Source organism: Oncorhynchus gorbuscha, linkage group LG02 (genome assembly GCF_021184085.1).
Source record: "Oncorhynchus gorbuscha isolate QuinsamMale2020 ecotype Even-year linkage group LG02, OgorEven_v1.0, whole genome shotgun sequence".
NCBI classification, from domain to species: Eukaryota; Metazoa; Chordata; class Actinopteri; order Salmoniformes; family Salmonidae; genus Oncorhynchus; species Oncorhynchus gorbuscha.
This window is the reverse complement of record NC_060174.1, coordinates 17,744,676-17,770,370: the sequence shown is the minus strand read 5'-3', so window position 1 is coordinate 17,770,370 and position 25,695 is coordinate 17,744,676. Positions and strand designations below refer to the sequence as shown.

The window sequence follows — 25,695 nt, the reverse complement described above, 5'->3', positions numbered from 1 at the left end:
TGAATGTCCTTGAGTACCCCCGCCAGAGCACAGACTTGAACCTGATCGAACATCTCTGGAGAGACCTGAAAATAGCTGTGCTGTGACGCTCCCCATCCAACCTCACTGACCTTACATTTACATTTAACATTTAAGTCATTTAGCAGACGCTCTTATCCAGAGCGACTTACAAATTGGTGCATTCACCTTATGACATCCAGTGGGACAGTCAGGATCTGCAAAGAGGAAATGGGAGAAACTGCACAAATACAAGTGCGACAAGCTTATAACGTCGTACCCAAGACGAGGCTGTAATCGCTGCAAAAGTACTGAGTAAAGGGTCTGAATACTTATGTAAATGTAATATTTCAGTTTATTTTTATTACATTTGCAAACATTTCTAAAAACCTGTTGAGAGCATCCTGATGGGTTGCATCACTGCCTGGTATGGCAACTGTAGTGCCTTGTGGTCGGAGGCCGAGCAGAGGGTAGTGCATACGGCCCAGTACATCACCAGGGCCAAGCTTCCTGCCATCCAGGACCTCTATACCAGGGGGTGTCAGAGAAAGGCCCTAAAAAAAATGGTCAAAGACTCTAGCCACCCTAATCATATTCTGTTCTCTCTGATACCACACGGCAAGCGGTATCAGAGCACCAAGTCTAGGTCCAAGAGGCTTCTAAACAGCTTCTACCCCCAAGCCATTAGACTCCTGAACATCTAATGAAATGGCTTCATCAAATTACTATTTTAAACTGCTGCTACTCTGTTATTATCTATGCACAGTCACTTTAATAACTCTACCTACGTGTACATATTACCTCAATTAGCTCAACTAACCGGTGCCCCCGCACATTGATTCTGTACCGGTACATTGTTATTTTACTGCTGCTCTTTATTTACTCCTTACTTTTATTTCTAATTCATATTTTTTTTTTTAACTGCATTGTTGCTTAGGGACTCGTAACTAAGCATTTCACTGTAAGGTCTACTACACCTGTTGTATTTGGATCATGTGACTAATAACATTTAATTTGATTTTAAATCGTTATTGTGGCTCGCGTCGCACAGGTGTGGATGGCAGAGTTGTTAGTTTGGCACTGTTTATCACCACACGTGGACTAAAATGACAAGACAGGAGAAGGAGCATACCGTGTCCACACACAGTCGTGGCCAAAAGTTTTGAGAATGACACAAATATTAATTTCAGTGTCTTTAGATATTTTTGTCAGATGTTACTATGGAATACTGAAGTATAATTACAAGCATTTCATAAGTGTCAAAGGCTTTTATTGACAATTACATGAAGTTGATGCAGAGTGTCAATATCTGCAGACCCTCATTTTTCAAGACCTCTGCAATCTGCCCTGGCATGCTGTCAATTGACTTCTGGGCCACATCCTGACTGATGGCAGCCCATACTTGCATAATCAATACTTGGAGTTTGTCAGAATTTGTGGCATTTTGTTTGTCCATCCGCCTCTTGAGGATTGACCACAAGTTCTCAATGGGATTAAGGTCTGGGGGGTTTCCTGGCCATGGACTCCCTTGGCTGAGAAGCAACCCCACACATGAATGGTCTCAGGATGCTTTACTGTTGGCATGACAGAAGACAGATGGTAGAGCTCACCTTGTCTTCTCTGGACAAGCTTTTTTCCGGATGCCCCAAACAATCGGAAAGGGGATTCAGAGAAAATTACTTTACCCCAGTCCTCAGCAGTCCAATCCCTGGACCTTTTGTAGAATATTAGTCTGTCCCTGATGTTTTTCCTGGAGAGAAGTGGCTTCTTTGCTGCCCTTCTTGACACCAGGCCATCCTCCAAAAGTATTCGCCTCACTGTGCGTGCAGATGCACTCACACCTGCCTGCAGCCATTCCTGAGCAAGCTCTGTACTTTCTTGGGTGCCCTGAAGCCTTCTTCACAACAATTGAACCACTCTCCTTGAAGTTCTTGATGATCTGATAAATGGTTGATTTAGGTGCAATCTTACTGGCAGCAATATCCTTGCCTGTGAAGCCCTTTTTGTGCAAAGCAATGATGACGGCACGTGTTTCCTTGCAGATAACCGTAATTGACAGAGGAAGAACAATGATTCCAAGCACCACCCTCCTTTTGAAGCTTCCAGTCTGTTATTCAATCTCAATCAGCATGACAGAGTGATCTCTAGCCTTGTCCTCGTTAACACAGGTGTGAGTGTTGACGAGAGAATCACTGACATGTCAGCTGGTCCTTTTGTGGCAGGGCTGAAATGCAGTGGAAATGTTTTTTGGGGGGATTCAGTTAATTTGCATGGCAAAGAGGGACTTTGCAATTAATTGCAATTCAACTGATCACTCTTCATAACATTCTGGAGTATATGAAAATTGGCATCATACAAACTGAGGCAGCAGACTTTGTGATAATTAATATGTGTGTCCTTCTCAAAACTTTTGGTCATGACTGTATGGTGTCCAAGTGTCGGTCGGAACCGATAGCAGCACCATGCAGGTCCCCTAAACAGGGGATTCAACATCTAAGAAGTTTCAGTCACTCAAGAGTGATTGCACATTTATTTCTCTTGCTAGGTGAAAATAACAGTCTAGTCTAAAACAGTTGATCAAGTAGATAATGAAGTTAGCAAGCATTTTCCTTTCTTTTGACGGCATGCTGCTGGCTGGTTGCAACCTGATCTCATAGCATTTCGTATTATTCTGTACGTAAATCCGTAAATAAACCATTTAGTATGTTATGTTTTGTATGGTATGCCTTCATTTGTGGTTGTCCATAATCCATTTCAAATTATATTTACCATTTACAATTTGTATGACATGTTACAAATTGCAATCCGTTTGATCTAAGCCACCCGAGCCAGAAAGTGAGGTCCAGAAGGTGAGGTCAGTACAGGTGCATCAAAGCTTGGACCGAGAGACTGAAAAACAGTTTCTATCTCAAGGCCATCAGACTGTTAAATAGCAATCACTAGCGGCCTCCATTCAGAAACTACATCAAATAATTCATTAACAGTGCTATAGCAACCCATTTAAAGTGCTGTATACTTGACGGACAAACAGACTGTTTTGATGTTCTTTTGAAGTCTCTTTCCCTTTGTCCAGCTGCTGCGACTGAGTTTTGAGTTAAGGGGATGAGTACTGTCCTGTAAAAATGCTTTCAAGTTTTAGGAAGATGAGTTGTGTACACAGGTTGGTGGCTGATTCTTGATCTATACCAGTTATACTTCCCGCCGTCTTAATTAAGTGCTGAAGTTTGACTTGGTCTTGCACTCGCATGTTTACAAACATGAATATCAGACCAAAGGACAGCACACTCTGCAGAGCAGATTTATAGAACATTTGTAAGATATGGTGGTGGACATTAAAATGGTTCAGTTTGTGTTAAAAAAAATCCAGCGCTTTTGTTTTCTTAACATGTATTTGTTGAAAGGTTCTCTGTCAAGAAAACCCAAAACAGCAGTGTCATATGCATATTTAAAGAATTTGTGGGCTGAGTCAGAGGCTTGACAATTGTTTGTGTACAGTATCAGTGAAAGTACGCAACCTTGAGGGGCTCTTGTATTCACCATTCCAGATGTAGAGATGGTGGAGTTAAACTTCACTTGTTGAGTATGGTTCACAAGGAAACTGTTAATCCACGTGATCAGTAGAGAGTTGACATCCAAATTCACCAGCTTATCCACCAGTAGATGGGTAGGATGATAAACTCGCTACTGAAGTCAATGAATACAATTTTCACTAGGCTGTTTGCCTTTTCTAAATGTTCTTAGATGTTGTTCAGAATGACCAATAACTCAATATACAACAACCCTGGAGGCATGGTAGGCCAATTGGTTTGGATCTAATTGGGATGAGAGACCAGAGAGAATTTTAATTATTTTTTCAAAACATTTCATTAGGTACAGATGTCAGGGCTACAGGGCAGGGTGTAAGTCGTTATTTTCTTTTGGCCTGTTGTTTTTACTGAGACATTCAGCCACTTCTTCCATAAGTCTGGAACTGTCCCACTGTTCAGTGATAGCTGGAACAGCTTCTGGAACGGTAATGCGAGCTGGTATGCGCATGCCTGAAGTGCCTTGTTGCTGAAGCCGTCTGGACCATATGATTTGTGTGTGTTGACACATACCCTGCCCTGAACTTAGTCACTAGCCGGCTACCACCCGGTTACTCAACCATGCAGCTTAGAGCCTGCTGCCCTATTTACATAGACATGGAACACTAGTCACATTATTAAATGGAATACTGGTCACTTGAATCATGTTTACTTACTGTATTCTAGTTAAGGTAATCCTATTCAGCTATTGCTGTACATATTCTATTATATCCTACGTATTCTTCAGATATACTACATATTCTATCCATATAATGTCCATAATGTCTATACATCCCATCACGTATATACAGTAGCAGTCAAAAGTTGACACACCTACTCATTCCAGGGTTTTCTTTATTTTTACTATTTTCTACATTGTAGAATAATAGTGAAGACATCAAAACTATGAAATAACACACATGGAAACATGTAGTGACCCAAAAAAACTATTCAAACAAAGCTAAATATGTTATATTTGAGATTCTTCAAAGTAGCCACCCCTTACCTTAATGACATCTTTGCACACTCTTGGCATTTTCTCAACCAGCTTCATGAGGAAGTCACCTGGAACGCAATTCAATTAACAGGTGTGACTTTTTACAAGTTCATTTATGGAATTTCTTTCCTTTTTAATGCATTTGAGCAAATCAGTTGTGTTATGACAAGGTAGGGGTGTTATAGAGAAGATAGCCCTATTTGGTAAAAGTCCAAGTCCATATTATAGCAAGAACAGCTTAAATAAGCAAAGAAAACTGACTAAAACATGAAGGTCAGTTAATCTGGAAATTTCAAGAACTTTGAAAGTTTCTTAAAGTGCAGTCACAAAAGCCATCAAGCGCTATGATGAAACTGTCTCTCATGAGGACCGCCACAGGGCAGGAAGTGCCAGAGTTCCATCTGCTGCAGAGGATAAGTTCATTACAATAACTGCACCTCAGATTGCAGTCCAAATAAATGCTTCACAGAGTTCAAGTAGCAGACACATCTCAACGTCAAGTATTCAGTGGAGAATGGGTGAATCAGGCCTTCATGGTCGAATTGCTGCAAAGAAACCATTACTAAAGGACACAAGAAGAAGAGACTTGCTTGGGCTAAGAAACATGAGCAATGAACATTAGACCGGTGTGTCCCTTGAGCGATGCGGCATCCCATCTGGTTCGCTCCGAGTGGGACTATCATTTGTTTTTCAACATGACATTGACCCAACACACCTCCAGGCTGTGTAAGGGCTATTTGACCAAAAAGGAGAGTGATGGAGTGCTGCATCAGATGACCTGGCCTCCACAATCACCCAACCTCAACCCAATTGAGATGGGTTGGATGAGTTGGACCGCAGAGTTAAGAAAAAGCAGCCAACAAGTGCTCAGCATGTGGGAACTCCTTCAAGACTGTTGGAAAAGCATTTCAGGTGATGCTGGTTGAGAGAATGCTAAGAGTGCGCAAAGCTGTCATCAAGCCTATTTGAAGAATCTCAAATATAAAACAGTTTTTTGGTTACTACAGGATTCCATATGTGTTATTTCATTGTTTGATGTCTTCCCTATTATTCTACAAAGTAGAAAATTGTAAAAATAAAGAAAAACCCTTGAATGAGTAGGTGTAGTAGCTAATCAAAATATCTGTCTGCATTTATTGATCAATCCCAGCATGAATAACACCATATAGCTAGCTATATACAGTAGCCTAGGTTTGTTCGCATACACATCTTATGACTGGCAGTGGCAGCATGATGTAAGCAGCTGTGTTGTTGCAGTTAAAAACTGTTAGCATGGTCAGAAATGCTACAAAAAGGAAGCACATAGTTGGTGCGGACATAAATTAGCATGTGAGAGCGATAAAATTACATTTACATTACATTTAAGTCATTTAGCAGACGCTCTTATCCAGAGCGACTTACAAATTGGTGCGTTCACCTTATGACATCCAGTGGAGCAGCCACTTTACAATAGTGCATCTAAATCTTTTAAGGGTGGGGGGGGGTGAGAAGGATTACTTTATCCTATCCTAGGTATTCCTTAAAGAGGTGGGGTTTCAGGTGTCTCCGGAAGGTGGTGATTGACTCCGCTGTCCTGGCGTCGTGAGGGAGTTTGTTCCACCATTGGGGGGCCTAGAGCAGCGAACAGTTTTGACTGGGCTGAGCGGGAACTGTACTTCCTCAGTGGTAGGGAGGCGAGCAGGCCAGAGGTGGATGAACACAGTGCCCTTGTTTGGGTGTAGGGCCTGATCAGAGCCTGGAGGTACTGAGGTGCCGTTCCCCTCACAGCTCCGTAAAATATAAATGTAATCAAATCTGTTGCACCTACAAATTTTGTCAATCTGGCATTTTTTTAAAGTCCAATGGGAAATTTATGGATGCTAATAGTCTCTTTTTAACCTGACGTCTAGATTGAGGTAGGTCAGCGCAATAGATACTCTTAAACATAAATTGCTGATGACCCTGTTAAAAAAAATCTGGTTTGTGGTTGTCGGTAACTGCCGGACGGCTCATGATGAGAGGCGAGGAGTGTGTTCACCTCCAATCAAGTTCATTTCCAAATTGTCATAGAGATTTGTGTCATATTGGCTTAGATATGATGGTAGGGAGATTTGAATTTAACATTGAGCTTCAATCAATTACTATATATTGTGGAGGCAATAATAAGATCATGGTTCAGGGTAATGGAGGACACCAGATGCTTCACTGTATGCCATTCTGTCGGTTCTTGGTACAGTGCATGTTTTTGGCTCAGATAGGGAAGAACAGACAGTGAGACTTCCCTTGATGTGCCATGGCTTTGTGACAGCAGAGAGACTTTAAACCATGTGGGCCCACTGGGAAGTGCTATGCACAGAGTGGCACTGAGGACTGACTGTGCACGCATCTGCCCAGTAATGTACAAACAATACAAACATACACACCGTCAATAAGACACACATGCACACCCACACAGTGTTTAGCACTTAGGAAGTAAGGAAGCACAGGAAACAAAACATGAAGCGGACTGAATTTCACCCAGAGTCCAGTTTATTGAGCAAGCTATAGCAAACAATATTTTACAAAGTAGATAATAAAAGGACTATAGAGTTTAGTCTGCTTTGTAGTTGTTTTTTTACTAGTAAAATAATGGTATTGTTATACTGGTATCGTGACAACACTACAGCCACCCACATGCAAAAAGAGAGGTTGAGACCGAGAGTCAAATAACCCACACCCACCCCAATTATTATCAAAACCAAACACCTTAAAGCACATATGTCAGAGTCAAGGCCCGCGGGCCACATCCGGCCCGCGAGAAGGTTTTTTACGGCCCCTGGGATGATCTTGATTTATTATTAGAACCGGCCCGCAGACCGCAGCAAGCCGGCAGCCCGCAGATCTTTTACACGCACCAATACTGCATTTCCCACAATGCAACGGTGACGCACCGAGCAGTAGGCTGCTTCATTTCAATATTTATTGGCACAGCAGTTGTCAGCATCACAGTAAAATTAACTTTCAGATACCCATCAAAAATGGCAAAACGGAAGGTGGACACTGAGAACCGGGGGTTTCAAACAAGGTGGGAGTCGGAGTATTTGTTCACGGAGGTAGCTGGAAAACCTGTGTGTGTCTTCTGTGTGGAGAAAGTGTGGCGGTACTGAAAGAGTATAATCTGAGACGACATTATGAAACGAAACACGCGGACAAAAACAAGAATATGGACATGGAACAAAGGCTACAAAAGGCAGAGGAATTAAAACGAGGCCTCAAATCTCGACAGGCTCTGTTCAAAAAAGCCAAATCACAAGGCCAGGCTGCTGTCAAGGCCAGTTTTATTTTGGCAGAAGAGATCGCTAAATCAGCCCGGCCATTTACGGAGGGGGATTTCATCAAAAACTGCATGATTAAAGTTTGTGACGAAGTTTGCCCAGAAAAAAGGCAACTCTTTTTAAATGTGAGTCTGAGCAGAAACACCATTGCCGAGAGAGTAGACCAGTTGTCCATCAATCTAAAAGAGCAGCTTGTGAAAAAGGGAAAAGATTTCATTGCATATTCCTTGGCTGTGGATGAGAGCACCGACATTTCTGACATTGCCCAGTTGTCAATTTTCATCCGCGGAGTGGACTCCAGCCTAAGCGTGACAGAGGAGTTTTTGGCTTTACGTCCTATGCATGGCACAACTACGGGGCATGATTTGTATGAAGAGGTGTCAAGATGTGTAAATGAGATGGAGCTGCCTTGGGAAAAACTCGTGGGTTTGACAACCGACGGAGCACCTGCGATGTGTGGACACAGGAGCGGACTGGTGGAGAAGATACGGGAAAAGATGCAAGAGGAAAACGCGACAGTTGAGCTGACAGCTTATCATTGTATCATACACCAGGAAGCGTTGTGCGGTAAAGCCTTGAAAATGGAGCATGTAATGAGCATCATCACGCGCACAGTTAACTTTATCAGAGCCAAAGGTTTGAATCACCGCCAGTTCAAGGCATTTCTGACGGAGTTAGAAACGGAGCATGGTGATTTGCCTTATCACACAGAGGTGCGATGGCTAAGCCAGGGAAAGGTGCTTCAAAGATGTTTCGAGCTTCGTGAGGAGATTTGTCTGTTCTTGGACAGCAAAGGGAAAGACACAACACAACTCCGAGACGAAATGTTTCTGTGTGAAATGGCTTTTCTGTGTGACATTACGAGTCATCTGAATGCAATGAACTTGCAGCTGCAGGGTCGGGATCGTGTCATCTCTGATATGTACAGTACAGTGAAGGCATTTAAAACCAAACTGACTCTGTGGGAGACGCAGATGCGGAAAGAAAATTTGAGCCACTTTCCCAGCTGCCAGACCATGAAAGAGAAGCTCTCTACCAGTGCGTTCCCGAGCGCACAGTTGGCTTGCCGCTGACTTTCGACGACGATTTGCTGACTTTGAAGCACAAAAAAGCAGGTTGGAACTGCTCGGTAACCCATTTGCTGTTGACGTGGAAAGCTCACCACCAAACCTCCAAATGGAGTTGATTGACCTCCAATGCAATGATGCACTGAGGGCAAAATATGCGGCAGTGGGTGCTGCGGAGTTCGCCCGTTTCCTCCCCGACACAATGCCCCAGCTGCGCATCCAGGCTGCTCAAACGTTGTCTATGTTTGGCAGCACATACCTGTGTGAACAACTGTTTTCTTTGATGAACTTGAACAAAACATCACACAGAAGTCGACTTACTGCTGAACACCTCCACTCAATTCTAAGGATTTCCTCAGCTCAGAGCCTTACCCCGAACATTGATTAACTTGTGGAAAAGATGGGACACCACCAAGTATCACCCTCAACCTCAAACAAGTGAACATTACTGTGCAATCACATATTTAGAGTTTTTACTCAGTTCAAGTTTAAAAGTTAAAGTTTAATATTTGTTTTCACTGCATGTTACTTCTCCTTAAACAAAGTGTTGTTTTTGATTAATAGATTTTTGCACTTTATTTTATTGTATTTCAATCCAATTATATTTTAAAAATATTTCAGTTGAGTGGATGATAGAAAATTGCTATTATTGTTTTTTTCTTTGAAGTAAATTTAGCCCACTTTTGCTAAAATAGAAAATATAGGCTACTGATGGTGCCTTGAATACCGGTTTCTTTCATTTAATGTTCATGTTATGGGGATTTTTATATAAAGGAAATTTGTCTTTTGTGTCTGTTGAAAATTAAAGATTACTGACAGAGCCATAAGAAAATATTGCTTTATTTATCTGATCATATTGGAATATATTTGTTAGGTTTTCAGTAGGTTCAATTAGGTTCACTAGACTATATGCGTCATTTAAAAAATTTTCAATGAACATTCGAACAGTCCGGCCCTCGGCTTGTAGCTAAATTTTTTATTTGGCCCTCCGTCCATTTGACTTTGACACCCCTGCCTTAAAGCAAAGTCATTGACTTTATTAGGTTGTTTTCCCCCAGCTGAATTTCTGATGACATTACCACAGGAGTAATCGAGTGTGAAACTGACTTTTCATTCAGAAAATAAATATTGATTCATAAAGTCATCACACGTTACGAGAGATAAGATCACCTGTGGGCTCCACAATAATTACCTCCAGCCACTAGTGAGGTTGATAAGAACCATTTGCTTACCGTACTGTTCAGAAGGATGCAAGCACCTTCACCTGCATTTGTAACCACTGTTGCATTCTGAGGGTAGCTATGTTCCGAATGGCAGGATTTACATAGTGCCTTGAGAAAGTATTATTCACTTATTCCACATTGTTGTGTTACAGCCTGAATTCAAAATGTATTCAATTGATTCTCTCACCCATCTACACACAATACCCCATAATAACAAAGTGAAAATGTATATATAAAAAAATGCAAATCTATTGAAATGTAAAAAATGTAATACAGAAATAAGTACTCAAACCCGAGTCAACATTTGTATTAGCACCTTACACAGAAAGACTCACATCCGTAATTGCTGGCTAAGTCTCTAATAGCTTTCCACAACTGGATTGTGCAGCATTTGTCCATTATTCTTTCCAAAATTCTTCAAGCACTGTCAATTTGGTTGTTGATCTTTGCTAGACAACCATGTTCTGGATTTTCAAGTAGATTTAAGGAAAAAAAATGGAACTTGGTATTGGATTTGCCCCAAACATAACACTTTGTATTCAGGACAAAAATGTAATTGCTTTGTCACATTGTTACTTTTGTTGCAACAGGATGCATGTTTTGGAATATTTTAACTATACAGGCTTTTCTTTCACTCTGTCAATTAGGCAAGTATTGTGCAGTAACTACAATGTTGTAGATCCATCCTCAGTTTACTCCTATCACAGCCATTAAACTCTTTTTAAGTCACGATTGGTCTCGAGGTGAAATTCCTGATCGGTTTCCTTCCTCTCCGGCAACTGAGTTAAGAAGGAGGCCTGTATCTTTGTTGTGACTGGATGGTGTATCAATACACCCAAAGTGTAATTAATAACTTCACCATGCTCAAAGGGATATTCAAGGTCTGCTTTTTTTGTCATTTTTCCCCATCTACCTATAGGTGCACTTCTTTGCGAGGCATTGGAAAACCCCCCTGGTCGTTGTGGTTGAAGCTGTGTTTGAAATTCACTGCTTGACTGAAGGACCTTACAGATAATTGTATGTGGGGTACAGAGATTAGTTAATTTTTTCATGAGTATGGTAAACACTATTATTACACACAGTAATTCCATGCAACTTATTAAGGAAATCTTTATTCTTGAACTTATTTAGGCTTGCCATAACAAAGGTTTTGAATACGGACTGACTCGAGACATTACAGCTTCTCATTTTTATTACATTTGTAAAAATTACCCAAAACATAATACCACTTTGACATTATGGGATTGCGTATGGGTCAGGGACAATTTTTTTTCTTTCAATTTAATCCATTTTAAATTCAGGCTGTAACAACAAAATAGGTCAAATAATTCAAGGGGAGTGAATACTTTCTAAAGGCACTGTAAATGATCATATACTGTTGCTATTTTAAGTGCGTGTTTGTATCACTCTTTCTTACAGCTCCACCTCCTGGGGAAATCAGCAGGAGGTCCCTTGACTAAATGTCATAATTAAAATAATTGATTCCATTAGTGGGAATGGAAAAACCCGACAGAATGAGAACATGAGCTGTGGCGTCAAGAGGTCTCATTAGTGTTACATGTGCAAACACCATTATTTACTTAAGGAAATTCAACTCTTAATGAATTCAACCTAATTAATTCACAGCTCTCATCCACTCTTTTCCATTCAATTATGCGAGAATGAATAGAATAACTTAATTTTCCTCCATGGGAGGACACAAACCTCATTGACACCTCAAAGATGACATAAAAGCCTTTTAGTCTCGTGAAATCATTTCACCCTGCACCCCAGAGGTTCAGAGGGCTGTGTGTGCGCGTGGTTTGGAACCGCAGAGCCCTGTGTCACGAGTGAGGAATGCCCTGGAGGCACAGATAAGGCTTTATGACAGTGGCCTTTCATGTCCACCCACAATCACAAATCGCACACATACTTGAGCAAGACTTTTGACGGAGATAGTAATGCATTAACACATAGACAATTCACAGCCAGTGATGCAATAAAGAGCAAACAACACAATCGGCTGTGATTCATGTTTTATGATTATCGCCCAAGATTATCGCACAAGGAGCTTCTCAGGGCGATAAGGTAGGGAAGGGGGGGGGGGGGTGATGGGAGGGAATACAGCTTTGACTCATAATTACCTCTGTCGACGGCCTAGCCATTGACGCAGAAGCTCTGGGACACCTTCACCCGGTGTGGTAGGACTGCAGCTGAGGGAGGCAAACAGAGTTGGGTTGCGATACATTTTCTAGTCCCATATTTCATGCTTTACTTATACAGCAACAAAAGAAAATCCATATTTTATAAAAGCGCAGAATATCTTTATTCTCAACATACCTCATGAAAAAAAGTTGTAATATTCTCTTTCAATAGGACCTACGTGGCTTGTTTCCATAGCAGTGAATGATAATAATGTCTATCTATGATTCATGATATGCATTGATTTGATTGCTCCTTGGAATGTGAGTCAATATGTTATCCTGTAAATTACTGTCCATGATTCATAATATGCAGTGATTTGAATACTCCTTGGAATGAGAGTCAATATGACAACCTGCAAATCCCATGTGGCTTGTGTGGTTCGGCGGTTACAGCCGCTGACCCCGGAACACATGTATGCCAGAGTTCGGTATGGGTTCAAATCCAGCCCACTGATGTTTGACTCATCCTCCCAGGTCTTTCCAACATTTTATTATCTCTTCAATAAAGCAAAAACAATTTACAAAAAAATGGGGCTGCCCCACTCCTTAAAAAAAAATACATATATACTGTGAATTCAAAACGTAGACCAACTTATTACAAAACATCTAGGCCTATCTATTTTGAAGGTCTGTCCTTGTCTTTTAAATAATACAATACAGTTAATGCCTAATACTGAACTAGGGAAGGGCATGACATTTTTTGACTGTTCCAGTACTCGCATTATTTATTTCCGAGTACTCACATTTTTTTTTTTTTACAACACAAAAAAGGTCCACACGCACTGGTTTAAGACTAAGTGCACATTTATCTAAAGGCCTATACCAACAGTGAGCAACAATGCCTAATTTATCATAGCATTACAGATAACAAACTGGCCATTGAGTGTATATGGGGAAATTTAGCATTTGTTAGGTACGCCATCCCGTTCAAACAATGCACCAAATACAACACATACAACAGGTGTTACAGTGAAATGCTTACTTACAAGCCCTTCACTGTTATTTTTCTTAATTGCATTGTTGGTTTAGAAAATATTTACTAAATAAAGTTTTAAAAAGTTACAATAACAAGGCTATATAAAAGGGGGTACCGGTGCCTAGTCAATGTGCGGGGGTACAGGTTAGTTAAGGTCATATGTACATGTTGGTAGAGGGAAAGTGACTATGCATAGATAAAAATAAAAAAACACAGCAAGTAGCAACTGCGGGAATACTTTTTTTTTTTTTAAGCTAATAGTAGGGGTTTGATTAATTGTTCAGCAGTCTAATGACTTATGGTGGAAGCTGTTAAGGAGCCTTTTGGACCCAGACTTGGCGCTCCGGTACAGTCTTCAGTGTGGTAGAAGAGGCTTGGGTGGCTATAATGCCAAATGCCGAGCAGTTGCCATACCAGGAGGTGATGCAACAAGTCAGGATGCCCGCGATGGTGCAGCTGTAGAACTTTGAGGATCTGGGGACCCATGCAAAATCTTTTCAGTCTCCTGAGAGGGAAATAGGCATTGTCGTGCCCTCTTCACAACTGTCTTGGTGTTTTCGGACCATGATAGTATGTTGGTGATGTGGACACCAAGGAACTTGAAGCTCTCAACCAATTCCACTACAGCCCAGTAGATTTGAATAGGGGCGTGTTAGGCACTCCTTTTCCTGTAGTCCATGATCAGCTCCTTTATCTTGCTCACATTGAGGGAGAGGTTGTTGTCCTGGAACCGCACAGCCAGGTCTCCGACCTCCTCCCTATCGTCTCTCATCGTTGTCGGTGATCAGGCCTACCACTGTTGTGTCGTTGGCAAACTTAATGGTGGGTGTTGGAGTCATGCTTGGCCACACAGTCGTGGCTGAACAGGGAGTACAGGAGAGGACTAAGCATACATCCCTGAGGGGAACCAGTGTTGAGAATCAGCATGGCAGATGTGTTATTGCCTACCCTTACAACCTGGGAGCAGTCCAGGATCCAGTTGCAGAGGGAGGTGTTTAGTCCCAAGGTCCTTAGCTTAGTGATGAGCTTTGTGGGCACTATGGTGCTGAATGCTGCGCTGTAGGAAATGAATAACATTCTCACATAGGTGTTCCTTTTGCCCAGGTGGGAAAGGGCATTGTTGAGTGCGACAGAGTGATATGCGAATTGGAATGGGTCTAGGGTTTCTGGGATGATAGGCAGTGTAGCCTAGTGGTTAGAGCATTGGACTAGTAACCGGAAGGTTGCAAGTTCAAACCCCCGAGCTGACAAGGTACAAATCTGTCATTCTGCCCCTGAACAGGCAGTTAACCCACTGTTCCTAGGCCATCATTGAAAATAAGAATTTGTTCTTAACTGACTTGCCTAGTTAAATAAAGAAAAAAATAATGTGAGCCATGACCAGCCTTTCAAAGCACTTCATGGCTAAAGATTTACATTTACATTTAAGTCATTTAGCAGACGATGTGGTGAGAGTCATTTAGGCAGGTTACCTTAGCGTTCTTGGGCACAGGAACTGTGGTGGTTTGCTTGAAACGTACAATATTGTTCAAATGTTTAGGGTCCTTAGAAATGTCCTTGTTTTTGAAAGGAAAAATGAGCTTTTGTCCAATAAAATAGCATAAAATTGATCAGAAATACCATGTAGACACTGTTAATGTTGTAAATGACTATTGAAGCAGGAAAATTTCAGATTTTTTATGGAATATCTACATAGACGTACAGAGGCTTATTATCAGCAACCATCTCTCCTGTGTTCCAATGGCACGTTGTGTTAGCTGATTCTAGTATAATTTAAAAAGGCTAATTGATCATTAGAAAACCCATTTGCAATTATGTTAGCACAGCTGAAAACTGTTGTTCTTTTTTACACTAGTTGAGTATCTGGAGCATCAGCATTTGTAAGTTTGATTACAGGCTCAAAATGGCCAGAAACAAAGATCTTTCTTCTGAAATTCGTCAGTATATTCTTGTTCTGAGAAATGAAGGCTATTCCATGTGAGAAATTGCCAAGAAACTGAAGATCTCGTACAGCGCTGTGTACTACTCCCTTCACAGAACAGCGCAAACTGGCACTAACCGGAATAGAAAGAGTGGGAGGCCCCGGTGCACAACTGAGCAAGAGGACAAGTACATTAAATTGTCTAGTTTGAGAAATAGATGGCTCACAAGTCCTCAACTGGCAGCTTCATTAAATAGCACCCACAAACCACCAGTCTCAACATCAACAGTGAAGAGGTGACTCCAGGATACTGGCCTTCTAGGCAGAGTTCCCCTGTACAGTGTCTGTGTGCTTTTGCCCATCTTAATATTACATTTTTATTGGCCAGTCTGAGATATGGCTTTTTCTTTGCAACCCTGCCTATTAGGCCAGCATCCCGGAGTCGCCTCTTGCCTGAAATTCATGACTTCTGGTTGGGGTATGTATGTACGTATGGTCACTATGGGGATGACATCATCGATGCACTTATTAATGAAGCCGGTGACTGATGTGGTATGCTCCTCAAGGCTACTGGATGAATCCCAGAGCATATTCCAGCATGTGCTAGCAAAACAGTCCTGTAGCTTAGCATTCGCATCATCTGACCACTTCCATATTGAGCGAGTCACTGGTACTTCCTGCTTTAGTTTTTGCTTCTAAGCAGGAGATATATAGAATTTATGGTCAGATATGCCAAATGGAGGGCAAGGCAGAGCTTTGTACATGTCTCTGTGTGTGGAGTAAAGGTTGCTTAGAGTTTTTTTTCCCTCTGGTTGCACACATGTGACATGCTGGTAGAAATGAGGTAAAACAGATTTAACTTTGCCTGCATTGAAGTCCCTGGCCACTAGGAGCGCCACTTCTGGATGAGCATTTTCTTGTTTGCTTATGACCTTATACAGTTCGTTGAGTGCGGTCTTAGTGCCAGCATCAGGTTGTTGTGCTAAATAGAAAGCTACAAAAAAATATATAGATGAGAACTCTCTTGGTAGATAGAGTACCACACTACCTCAGGCGAGCAAAACCTCTAGACTTTTAATATTAGAGATTGCGCACCAGCTATTGACAAATAGACATCCCCCCTCGTCTTCCCGATGCACAGAAAACCAAGCCAACTGTATATTATCCATGTCATTGTTCAGCCACAGCTCTGTGAAACATAAGATATTACAGTTTAATGTCCCTTTGGTAGGATAGTCTGGAACGGAGCTCATCCAGTTAATTCTCCAGTGATTGCATGTTGGCCAATATGACGGATGGTAGAGACGGGTTACCCACTCGCCAACTTATTCTCACCCATCAACCAGAACCGTGGTCTCTGTATCCCCGTCTTCTCTTCATGCAAAGGACAAGGATTTGGGCATGGTCCAGGAGCAGCAGTAAATCTTTAGCGTCAGACTGAATAAAGAAAAAGTCTTAAACCCGTCCGAGGTGAGTAATTGCTGTTCTGATACCCAGAAGCTCTTTTCGGTCATAAGAGCCGGTAGCAGAACCATTATGTACAACATAGGAGCACGTAAAAACGGCAGCCATCACCTCCGGTTCCATTCTTCTAACAGGCAGAACGGCATCGAGGAATTCAGTCACTGTTCGATTGAACGTTAGGTAGGTAATTCATTTTGCCCATTCTAAGTCGGTGCCAGGCAAGCTGGTTCTATTATCTCAGAGACGGCCAGCCTCCTGGTCTTTTCACACACAACAGTGTCTAGAGAACGGTGTGACAGACAAACAAAAAAATCCAGTCAGCAGCAGTCCTTTTGGCAAAAACAGCTCGTTAAAGCGAGAACTCAAAGGAGAATGGCAAGAATCGTGCAAGCTAACAGGCGGGCCACAACAAGAAATGAACGGCGCAGTACGACAGTGGTGTGCAGAATGACATCTCGGAACCCACAACTCGGCGGTCCTTGTCACAGATGGGCTATTGCATCAGACGGCCACACCAGGTTCCACCCCTATCAGCTAAAAACAAGAAAAGTGGCTCTAGTCACCACGCGATCACCAACAATGTACAATTGAGGAGTGGAAAATGATTGCCTGTTCCGACAAATCTCGGTTCCTGTTTCATCATGCTGATGGCAGAATGAGGATTTGATGTCAGCAGCATGAGTCCATGGCCCCATCCTGCCTGCTGTCAAGGGTACAGGCTGGTGGCGTTATGTTTTTCTGACACACGTTAGGTCCCTTGATACCAATTGAGTAACGTTTGAATGCCACAGCGTATCTGAACATTGTTGCTGACCAGGTGCATCCTTTCATGGCTACAGGGAGGTGGTCCGACCCAGTACTAGATGGGTGTACCTAATAAACTGGCCACTATTGTATATTCAGTCAATAAAAATGCAAGTGTCACTTAAGATTAATTTATTGAAATCTTAATATCAACTGGTTATGTCGTGGAACCCAATCTTCAAAAAGGCAGTAACCCCAGCTGCGGCGCTTGCTTGTAGAAGCCTATGCCTGTGCAATGGCATAGCTTTGCTTTATTAATTTAGCAGACAAGACAATCTGATTTCCGGAGCACTTATCATAGTCAAAACATACATTTTATAGTAAAAAAAAACATTATGTAATGTATCAGAATAAAATAGAACAAAATATTTTTCCAAATGAAAAAAGTTGCCATTGCAAAGTGATGTGCATCTCGAGTCTGGAACAGTTATTCTCAAAGAGTGATCACTTGAAACGGGGCTCAATTTGGCAAGTTGAAAGAAAGAAAAAAATAATAAGAAAAACAATTCAGGGTTACAAACTAAAATCCTTCTTCTTTTCGATAGAGACTTTGAATTGAGTTTATTCTGCCAGTTCTTTGGAATTTTCTAAATGGATTAACAATTCCACATTGTACACTGCATGATGATGAATTACGGCCATGACATCGAAAAATAGACCTCCCACAATTATTCAAAAACTGCAGTTTGTTGTTGGAAGACATTTTCCTACTTCAATCAACCAGTCCATTTTGAATTTCTGATAAAACTGTCATCATTTAGCAAAGAATGTAGCTTGTGTATCCTATCAGTTTGATACTTTTTTATAGACATTTATTTCTGTAGGCCTAACAGGAGCTTGTGTGTGCGCAGTCGGAACACAATTGAGTAAATGAGACATGGAGGGGAAAGGGATTTTAGGGAGAGGATCTGTATGATGCTTGGCTTCTTTTGTTGTGACCCGCAAATCACCAGTACAAATGGAACACTAGAGTCAAAGCAAATAAATTTTGTCTTCAAGACAAAATTTCACTTGCCAGGTCAGGCAGCCACAAAGCACATTTCACCAAATAGTTGTACAGTATTAAAGATGGTTAAAGATCGAGCTTTGACGTCCGTTCGAGTACTCGTGCCCATCCCTTCACTGAACACACTCTTAAATATTAACCATACGCTCTCTTTACCCCTTATAACAACTGCACAGGCCCCATATTAACATCCACAATCAGGTGTCATAAAAATACACAAAGGAACTCTTTTGAAGTTCTCTGCGTAGTGACGCACACCACTGTTTCATAGCAGATATGTTTGTTAATTCCTAACAGGGCTAACCTCAGCATGTCAAACCTTTAGAAGAAGGTGATAAGAATTGCAAAACATGCACAATGTCTTGACTTATAAGCAGGACAAACATTCACATCTTTTTTGGATACTGTACGACTACTAAGGATAGATACAAATGTTGGTTGAACTAAGTTAGCCAAGCCAATCCCAATATCATTAAGGTTTAAAGTCAAATAGAATTGTCCCTAAGCAAAATATGCATGTGTATCATAAAGTTTGGGCTGTGAAAGATAGTGATAAGACAACATAAGCAGCAACACCCTAAGATTGGCACTGAAATTACCATGTTCTAAACAGTGCCCTCCATACTATGCCATGGAAGTTATGTAAAATAAAGTTATCGTACCTAGCATTTATAGTGCCTTCAGAAAGTATTCATACCCCTTGACTTATTCCACATTTGTTGTGTTACAGCCTAAATTCAAAATTATTTTTTTCCCCCTCTCCCATCATCTACACACACAATACACATAATGACAGTGAAAACATGTTTTTAGGAATTTGTAATATATAGAAAAATAAATACCAAAATACCTAATTGACATAAGTATTCACACCCTTGGCAGCAACTACAGCTGTGAGTCTTTCTGGCTTTGCACACCTGGGTTTGCACATTATTATTTAAAAAAAATGTCAAGCTCTGTCAAGTTGGATGTTGATCATTCCTCGACAGCCATAGATTTAAAAGCCTATTTAGGTCAAAACTGTATTCAATATCATCCTGGTAAGCAACTCCAGTGTATATTTGGCTTTGTGTTTTAGGTTATTGTCCTGTGAAAAGTTCATTTGTCTCCCAGTATGTTGGATAGCAGACAATGAGGTTTTCCTCTAGGACTGTGCCTGTGTTTAGCTCAATTTAGTTTATTTTTTATCCTAAAAAAAACCTCCCTTGCCAATGACAACATGATGCAGCCACCACCTGCATGAAAATATGAAGAGCGGTACTAAGTGATGTGTTGTTTTGGATTTTCCCCAAACATAACACTTAGTATTCAGGACATAAAATGAATTTATTTGCCAAATTTTTGGACAGTTTTACTTTAGTGCCTTGTTGCAAACAGGATGGATGTTTTGGAATATTTGTATTCTGTACAGGCTTCCTTCTTTTCACTCTCTCATTTAGGTTAGCATTGTGGAGTAACTACATTGTTGTTTACTCCTATCACAGCCATTAAACTCTATAAATGTTTTAAAGTCATCATTGGCCTCATGGTGTAATCCCTGAGCGGTTTACTTCATTTCTGGCAACTGAGTTAGGAAGGACACCTGTATCTTTGTTGTGAATAGATGTATTGATACACCATCCAAAGTGTAATTAATAACTTCACCATGCTCAAATGGATATTCAATGTCTGTTTTTTTAAATCCATCTACCAATTGGTGCCTTCTTTGCGAGGCATTGGAAAACCTCCCTGGTTGTTGAATCTGTGTTTGAAATTCACTACTTGACTGAGGGAGTTTACAGATAATTGTATGTGTGGGGTACAGAGTTGAGGTATTGATTTTAAAAAACCATGTTAAACACTATGTGTCTACTTATTATGTGACTTGTTAAGCAAATGTTTACTCCTGAACTTATTTAGGCGTGCCATAACAAAGGGGTTTGAATACTTATTGACCTAAGACATTTCAGCTTTTCATTTTATATTCATTTGTAAAACTTTCTAAAAACACAATTCCACTGTAATTATGGGGTACTGTGTGTAGGCCAGTGACACAATCTAAATGTAATACATTTTCAATTCAGGCTGTATTACAACTCAATTTTGAAAAAGGAGTGTGAATACTTTCTGTAGTCACTGTATATTGTTTAGTTTCCCACATTTACATCTCTGTATCAAATTAAAGCCTGCAGTTTTGTGTTTGACATCAATTTCCAAGTAGTGTCTGTCTGCTAACGTCATCTGATACTGTAGCTCCAATGATGGTGAAACCAAATACATTTCTCTCTTCATTAAACATCTAGACTGTCACACAGGTTGCCAAACTACAAACAGCACATATTTAGGCATCAGTTTTGCAAATATCCACTAAGCAAGCAGTTAAGCTCAGACTGCATCTTTTGTTTGACGGTTAATGGGAAAATCTGTTGAAAAGTAGTAGTAGCCCCCCATCTAAAGGACACACAAGGTAATCTTTCAAATCAACGATTGCTGGTACCGAGTCAATGGCAGTAGTCTTTCTCAGAAGACTACCATATACTGTGCATCCTTTACTGATCAAAAATATAAAACAAACATGCAACAATTTCAAAGATTATACTGAGTTACAGTTCACATCATGAAATCAGTCATTTGAAATAAATTGATTAGGCCTTAATCTATGGATTTCACATGACTGGGCAGGGGTGCAGCCATGGGTGGTCCTGGGAGGGCATCGGGGAACCCACATAGCAGCCAGGCCCCACACACTGGGGAGCCAGTCCCAGCCAATCAGAATGAGTTGTTTTTCCCACAAAAGGGATTTACAGACAGAAATACCAACCCCCCTCAGATGATCCCACAGGTGAAGAAGACAGATGTGGAGGTCCCTGGGCTGGCGTAGTTACAAGTGGTCAGCGGTTGTAAGGCTGGTTGGACGTACTGCCAAATTCTCTAAAATGATGTTGGAGCCAGCTTATGGTGGAGAAATGAACATTCAATTCTCTGGCAACAGCTCTGGTGGACATTCCTGCAGTCAGCATGCCAATTTCACACTCCCTCAAAACTTGAGACATTTGTGGCATTGTACTGTGTGACTAAACTGCACATTTTAGTGGCCTTTTGTACTGAGCACAAGGTGCATCTGTGCACAATTTTTTTTGTACTTCCAAAGTTGTGGCAAAATGGCTTATAGAGTCAAGGTTTTAGAGTGGCCCTCACAAAGCCCTGACCTCATACCTATAGAAAATTTGTGGGCAGAACTGAAAAAGCGTGTGCGAGCAAGGAGGCCTGCAAACCTGACTCAGTAACACCAGCCCTGTCAGGAGGAATGTGACAAAATTCACCCAACTTATTGTGGAAAGCTTGTGGAAGGCTACCTGAAACATTTGACCCAAGTTAAACAATTTAAAGGCAATGCTACCAAATACTAATTGAATGCATGTAAACTTCTGACCCACTGGGAATGTGATGAAAGAAATAAAAGCTGAAATATAATCACTCTCTACTATTATTCTGACATTTCACATTCTTAAAATAAAGTGGTGATCCTAACTGACCTAAGACAGGGAATTTCTATGTCAGGAATTGAGAAAAACGGAGTTTAAATGTATTTGGCTAAGGTGTGTGTAAACGTCCAACTTCAACTGTATGTGACCCAATGTGAAATGTTTCTACAGGATGCACAGGGACATACCACAGACCATGCTGCCCACACTGCATACCCATCACAAAATTATCAGAATAGCTACAATAAAATATCCTGAATGGGACACAGGGTTACAATAGGTTACAAATCTTGGCTTTAGTTTCTTTGCACTGCATACAAACTCCAGCAGAGGCTGAAGACCTTCTGTTTATACACAATCCGCAGAAATTGTGAACTAACACTCACCCCCTAACTCTGACTTTGCTGGTCGTAAGTACATTTTTCCTCAATAAAGTATCTTAAGATGAATGCAGCACTAACTAAGTCACTCTCGATAAGATTACTACAATGTGAGTGAGTGAGTGAGTGAGTGAGTGAGTGAGTGAGTGAGTGAGTGAGTGAGTGAGTGAGTGAGTGAGTACAAGATGGAGCAAGAGAACGACAGAGGGATATAGAGATCAAAAGGAAGCAGACAGTTGAACAGAAAGACAGGGAGATAAAGAGGAGTGGGAGAGGGGGAATGTATAAATGTTTTTGAGAAATGCATTCCAAATTCATATGATAATGTCTGATTTCAAAAAAGCACTTATGAGCTCTTCATAAAAATGTATTACGTTCAGTACACAATCTAAACAGTCTTCAAACAAACATATTGCCAAATATAATCATCCATATTAATTATGCTAGCACAATCTAAAGTCTCTGAATTTAACAGAATCTCTTACATTAAAGTAGCTAGCCTGGCAAATAATGTGGCCCAAGTTACATGGAAGGGACAGATATGAAAGGATACGTTTTCTGAAGACAAGTTTCGAAATAAATTCGATTTCACTAGGCTGCTATAAATATACGACCACTGATGCGTAATTAATGTATAACTAGCCGTACACCAAGAAATAATCGTGTATATATATAAAAATAAAGATACGAATGAATTATTGGACCTATATATCTATATTACAATCGTATTTAAATACCATGAGAATGTTGATTAAATATAAACAACTGGATAAAGAAAACAAGACACATAAGTGACTCCACCTGCCAGAATTGATTAAGGCAAGTAGGTCAATCTTCACAGTGAGTGGAAGACATATTTTGAAATGAAAAGTGTTTTAAAACAGCCATTGTGGAGCTAATTCCCCATACACATGAAGTAAAAACATTTTTTTTAAAATAAAAAGTATATTCAATACCCATTTGATTTAGTTCCTTGTCGAATACAAATCACACATTTCACTGCCTGTTTTCGAAATGTAGGTGTTACTTTTTAAAGTCTCGCGCCGTCGAGAAACATCTTTGAAAAGTTTCACTTTCTTACCTTTGGTCGCTCGACTTCTTGAGTATTTAGAGAAGAAACCCACGGCAATTGCAGGTTATGAAGGAATATTTAGTTCTGGTCTCGTCATTGAAGGTCGTTGTCTTTATCATACATTTTATTGCTTTTACTTAGACTTCAAACTCCGTGAATGCTGCTTTCGTTGAGAATGACGTTGATTTAGTCACATGCCAGGAAATGTTTGTGGATGTAAACAATGTAAGCGTGCAACCAACGATTTATATATATACTAGATAACTATTTGGGGCGCTGGGTTGAGGCCACTGCGCCTCCATCTTGGCACTCCCCCACCGGTATAAAAAAACTTATATTTTTGAAGCTACAGAAATGCACGTATTAATGTCTACATTCGTGTTTTACACATGTATTATATTACAGACAACTTAATGCATACTTTTAAAGTATATTATGTGAGCTAAACATTTAAACAAATTAAATAATTAAAGTATAATTGTATGTATTTGACTAATGTTACTGTCCCCAATTCAACAAAAAAGATAGTTACTTAAATACATGTAATTTTGTTCTTGAAACATTTAATGTAAATACTGTAGAATTCCTTTCATTCCTATGGAGGACTACTGGGGAGTGGCAATATGGCCGACTGGCGGCTTCAAAGCCTGTTAATGGCCAACATATATCGATAGCAAGGCAGGGTTTATATGTCATTGCGTGCAACCAAGCGGGATACGCTGTTCAACCAAATGATGGGAGGCTGGGAGGGCAACTTTGTTGCTTCTGAAAAGTGAAAACTTTGTTGCGTAGTGACGAGTTCAACTAATTATTTTATCTCTTTAATTTCACTGTCTTGTCAATGACAAGCCTGGAGTTTATTGAGAAAGTGGTCTATTATTGTCAATTTTCCCGGCTGGCATCCGACCTACTTTAGTTTACAGGTAAACAAGTCTAAAAATAAGCCTACTGCCTGGCTGTTTATGTGGTTCACTAAAAATGATCTTAAAATATTATAACCCTACCACTAATCATAAGAGAATATATATAGAGCACTTTGTGACATCAGCTGATGTAAAAAGGGCTTTATAAATAAATTTGATTGATATTTCTACTTATTTAACTAGGCAAGTCAGTTTAAGAACAAATCCTTATTTACTATGGCGGCCTACTCAGGCCAAACCCGGACAACACTGGGCCAATTGTGCGCTGCCCTATGGAACTCCCAATCACGCCAGATGTGATACAGCCTGGATTCGAACCAGGTACTATACTGACGCCTCTTGTACTGAGATGCAGTGCCTTAGACCGCTGTGACAATCCGGATAACTAATTTACTAGCTGACATACACTGAGTATACCAAACATTATGAACACACTTTTTGCCCTCAGAACAGCATGGACTCCACAAGGTGTCGAAAGTGTTCCACAGGGATGCTGGCCCATGTTTACTCCAATGCTTCCCACAGTTGTCAAGTTGGCTGGGTGTCCTTTGGGTGGTGGACCTTTCTTGATACACATGGGAAACTGTTAAGCATGAAAAACCCAGCAACATTGCAGTTCTTGACACAAACCGGTGAGCCTAGCAGCTTCTACCGTACCCCATTCAAAGACACAAATCTTTTGTCTTCCTCATTCACCCTCACACATACACAATCCATGTCTCTGGTGTCTCAAGACTTTAAAAATCATTCTTTAACTTGTCTCCTCCCCTTCATCGACACTGACAAGTGACATCAATAATAGCTTTCACCTGGATTCACCTGGTCAGTCTATGTCATGGAAAGAGCAGGTGTTCTTAATGTTTTTATACTCAGTGTATCTTAATCCAATATATAACACATCTCATCTGGAGAAAAAGAGAACACAATTCAATGCAATAATTTATTTATTTCAACCCATACAAAAAGTAGGCCTGTTTGTCATAGTCTTTTCAAGAAACAGAGAATTTGGCTTTATTATAGCTTTTTTCATAGCTTTATTTCTAATGATACCTGACACATTGGCTGTGTTTATAAAGGCAGACATATTCTGATATTGTGCCAATAATTGGTATTTTTGACAAATCAGATCTTTGGCTAAAAATTTGGCAAAAGATCAGAATTGGGCTACCTGTGTAAACGCAGACATTGTCTGTGCATCTTCTGTATTCAGTTCCTTGATGCATCCATCCACCTGTGAATGAACAGTACCAACGATCGACTTCAGTATGCTGCTGACCAACCTGGGCGGAGATATTCTTTACCACATCACAGGATTGCTTTTAGTGCCTATACTGACTTCCTTCAAACACACGTCACTTTCCA

The 25,695-nt window shown here is 40.6% G+C and overlaps 1 protein-coding gene across 3 annotated transcripts in view; it reads right to left on the bottom strand.

Moving 5' to 3' along the window:
- The window catches only part of LOC123998083 (cAMP-specific 3',5'-cyclic phosphodiesterase 4C-like), a 162,398-nt gene extending 138,813 nt beyond the window's left edge, over window positions 1-23,585 (bottom strand). The window contains exons 1-3 of one of the 3 annotated variants that reach the window (XM_046302965.1): window positions 23,420-23,585; window positions 12,264-12,332; window positions 4,567-4,625 (exon numbers count right to left, since the gene is read on the bottom strand). In XM_046302965.1, coding sequence (XP_046158921.1) covers window positions 4,567-4,614 — 48 coding nt within the window. In that variant the 5' untranslated portion in view covers window positions 4,615-4,625; window positions 12,264-12,332; window positions 23,420-23,585. The remainder of the gene's footprint in view (window positions 1-4,566; window positions 4,626-12,263; window positions 12,333-23,419) is intronic. The other 2 variants (XM_046302984.1, XM_046303011.1) reach the window with 2 other exon arrangements.
- Between the last annotated feature and the right edge of the window lie 2,110 nt (window positions 23,586-25,695).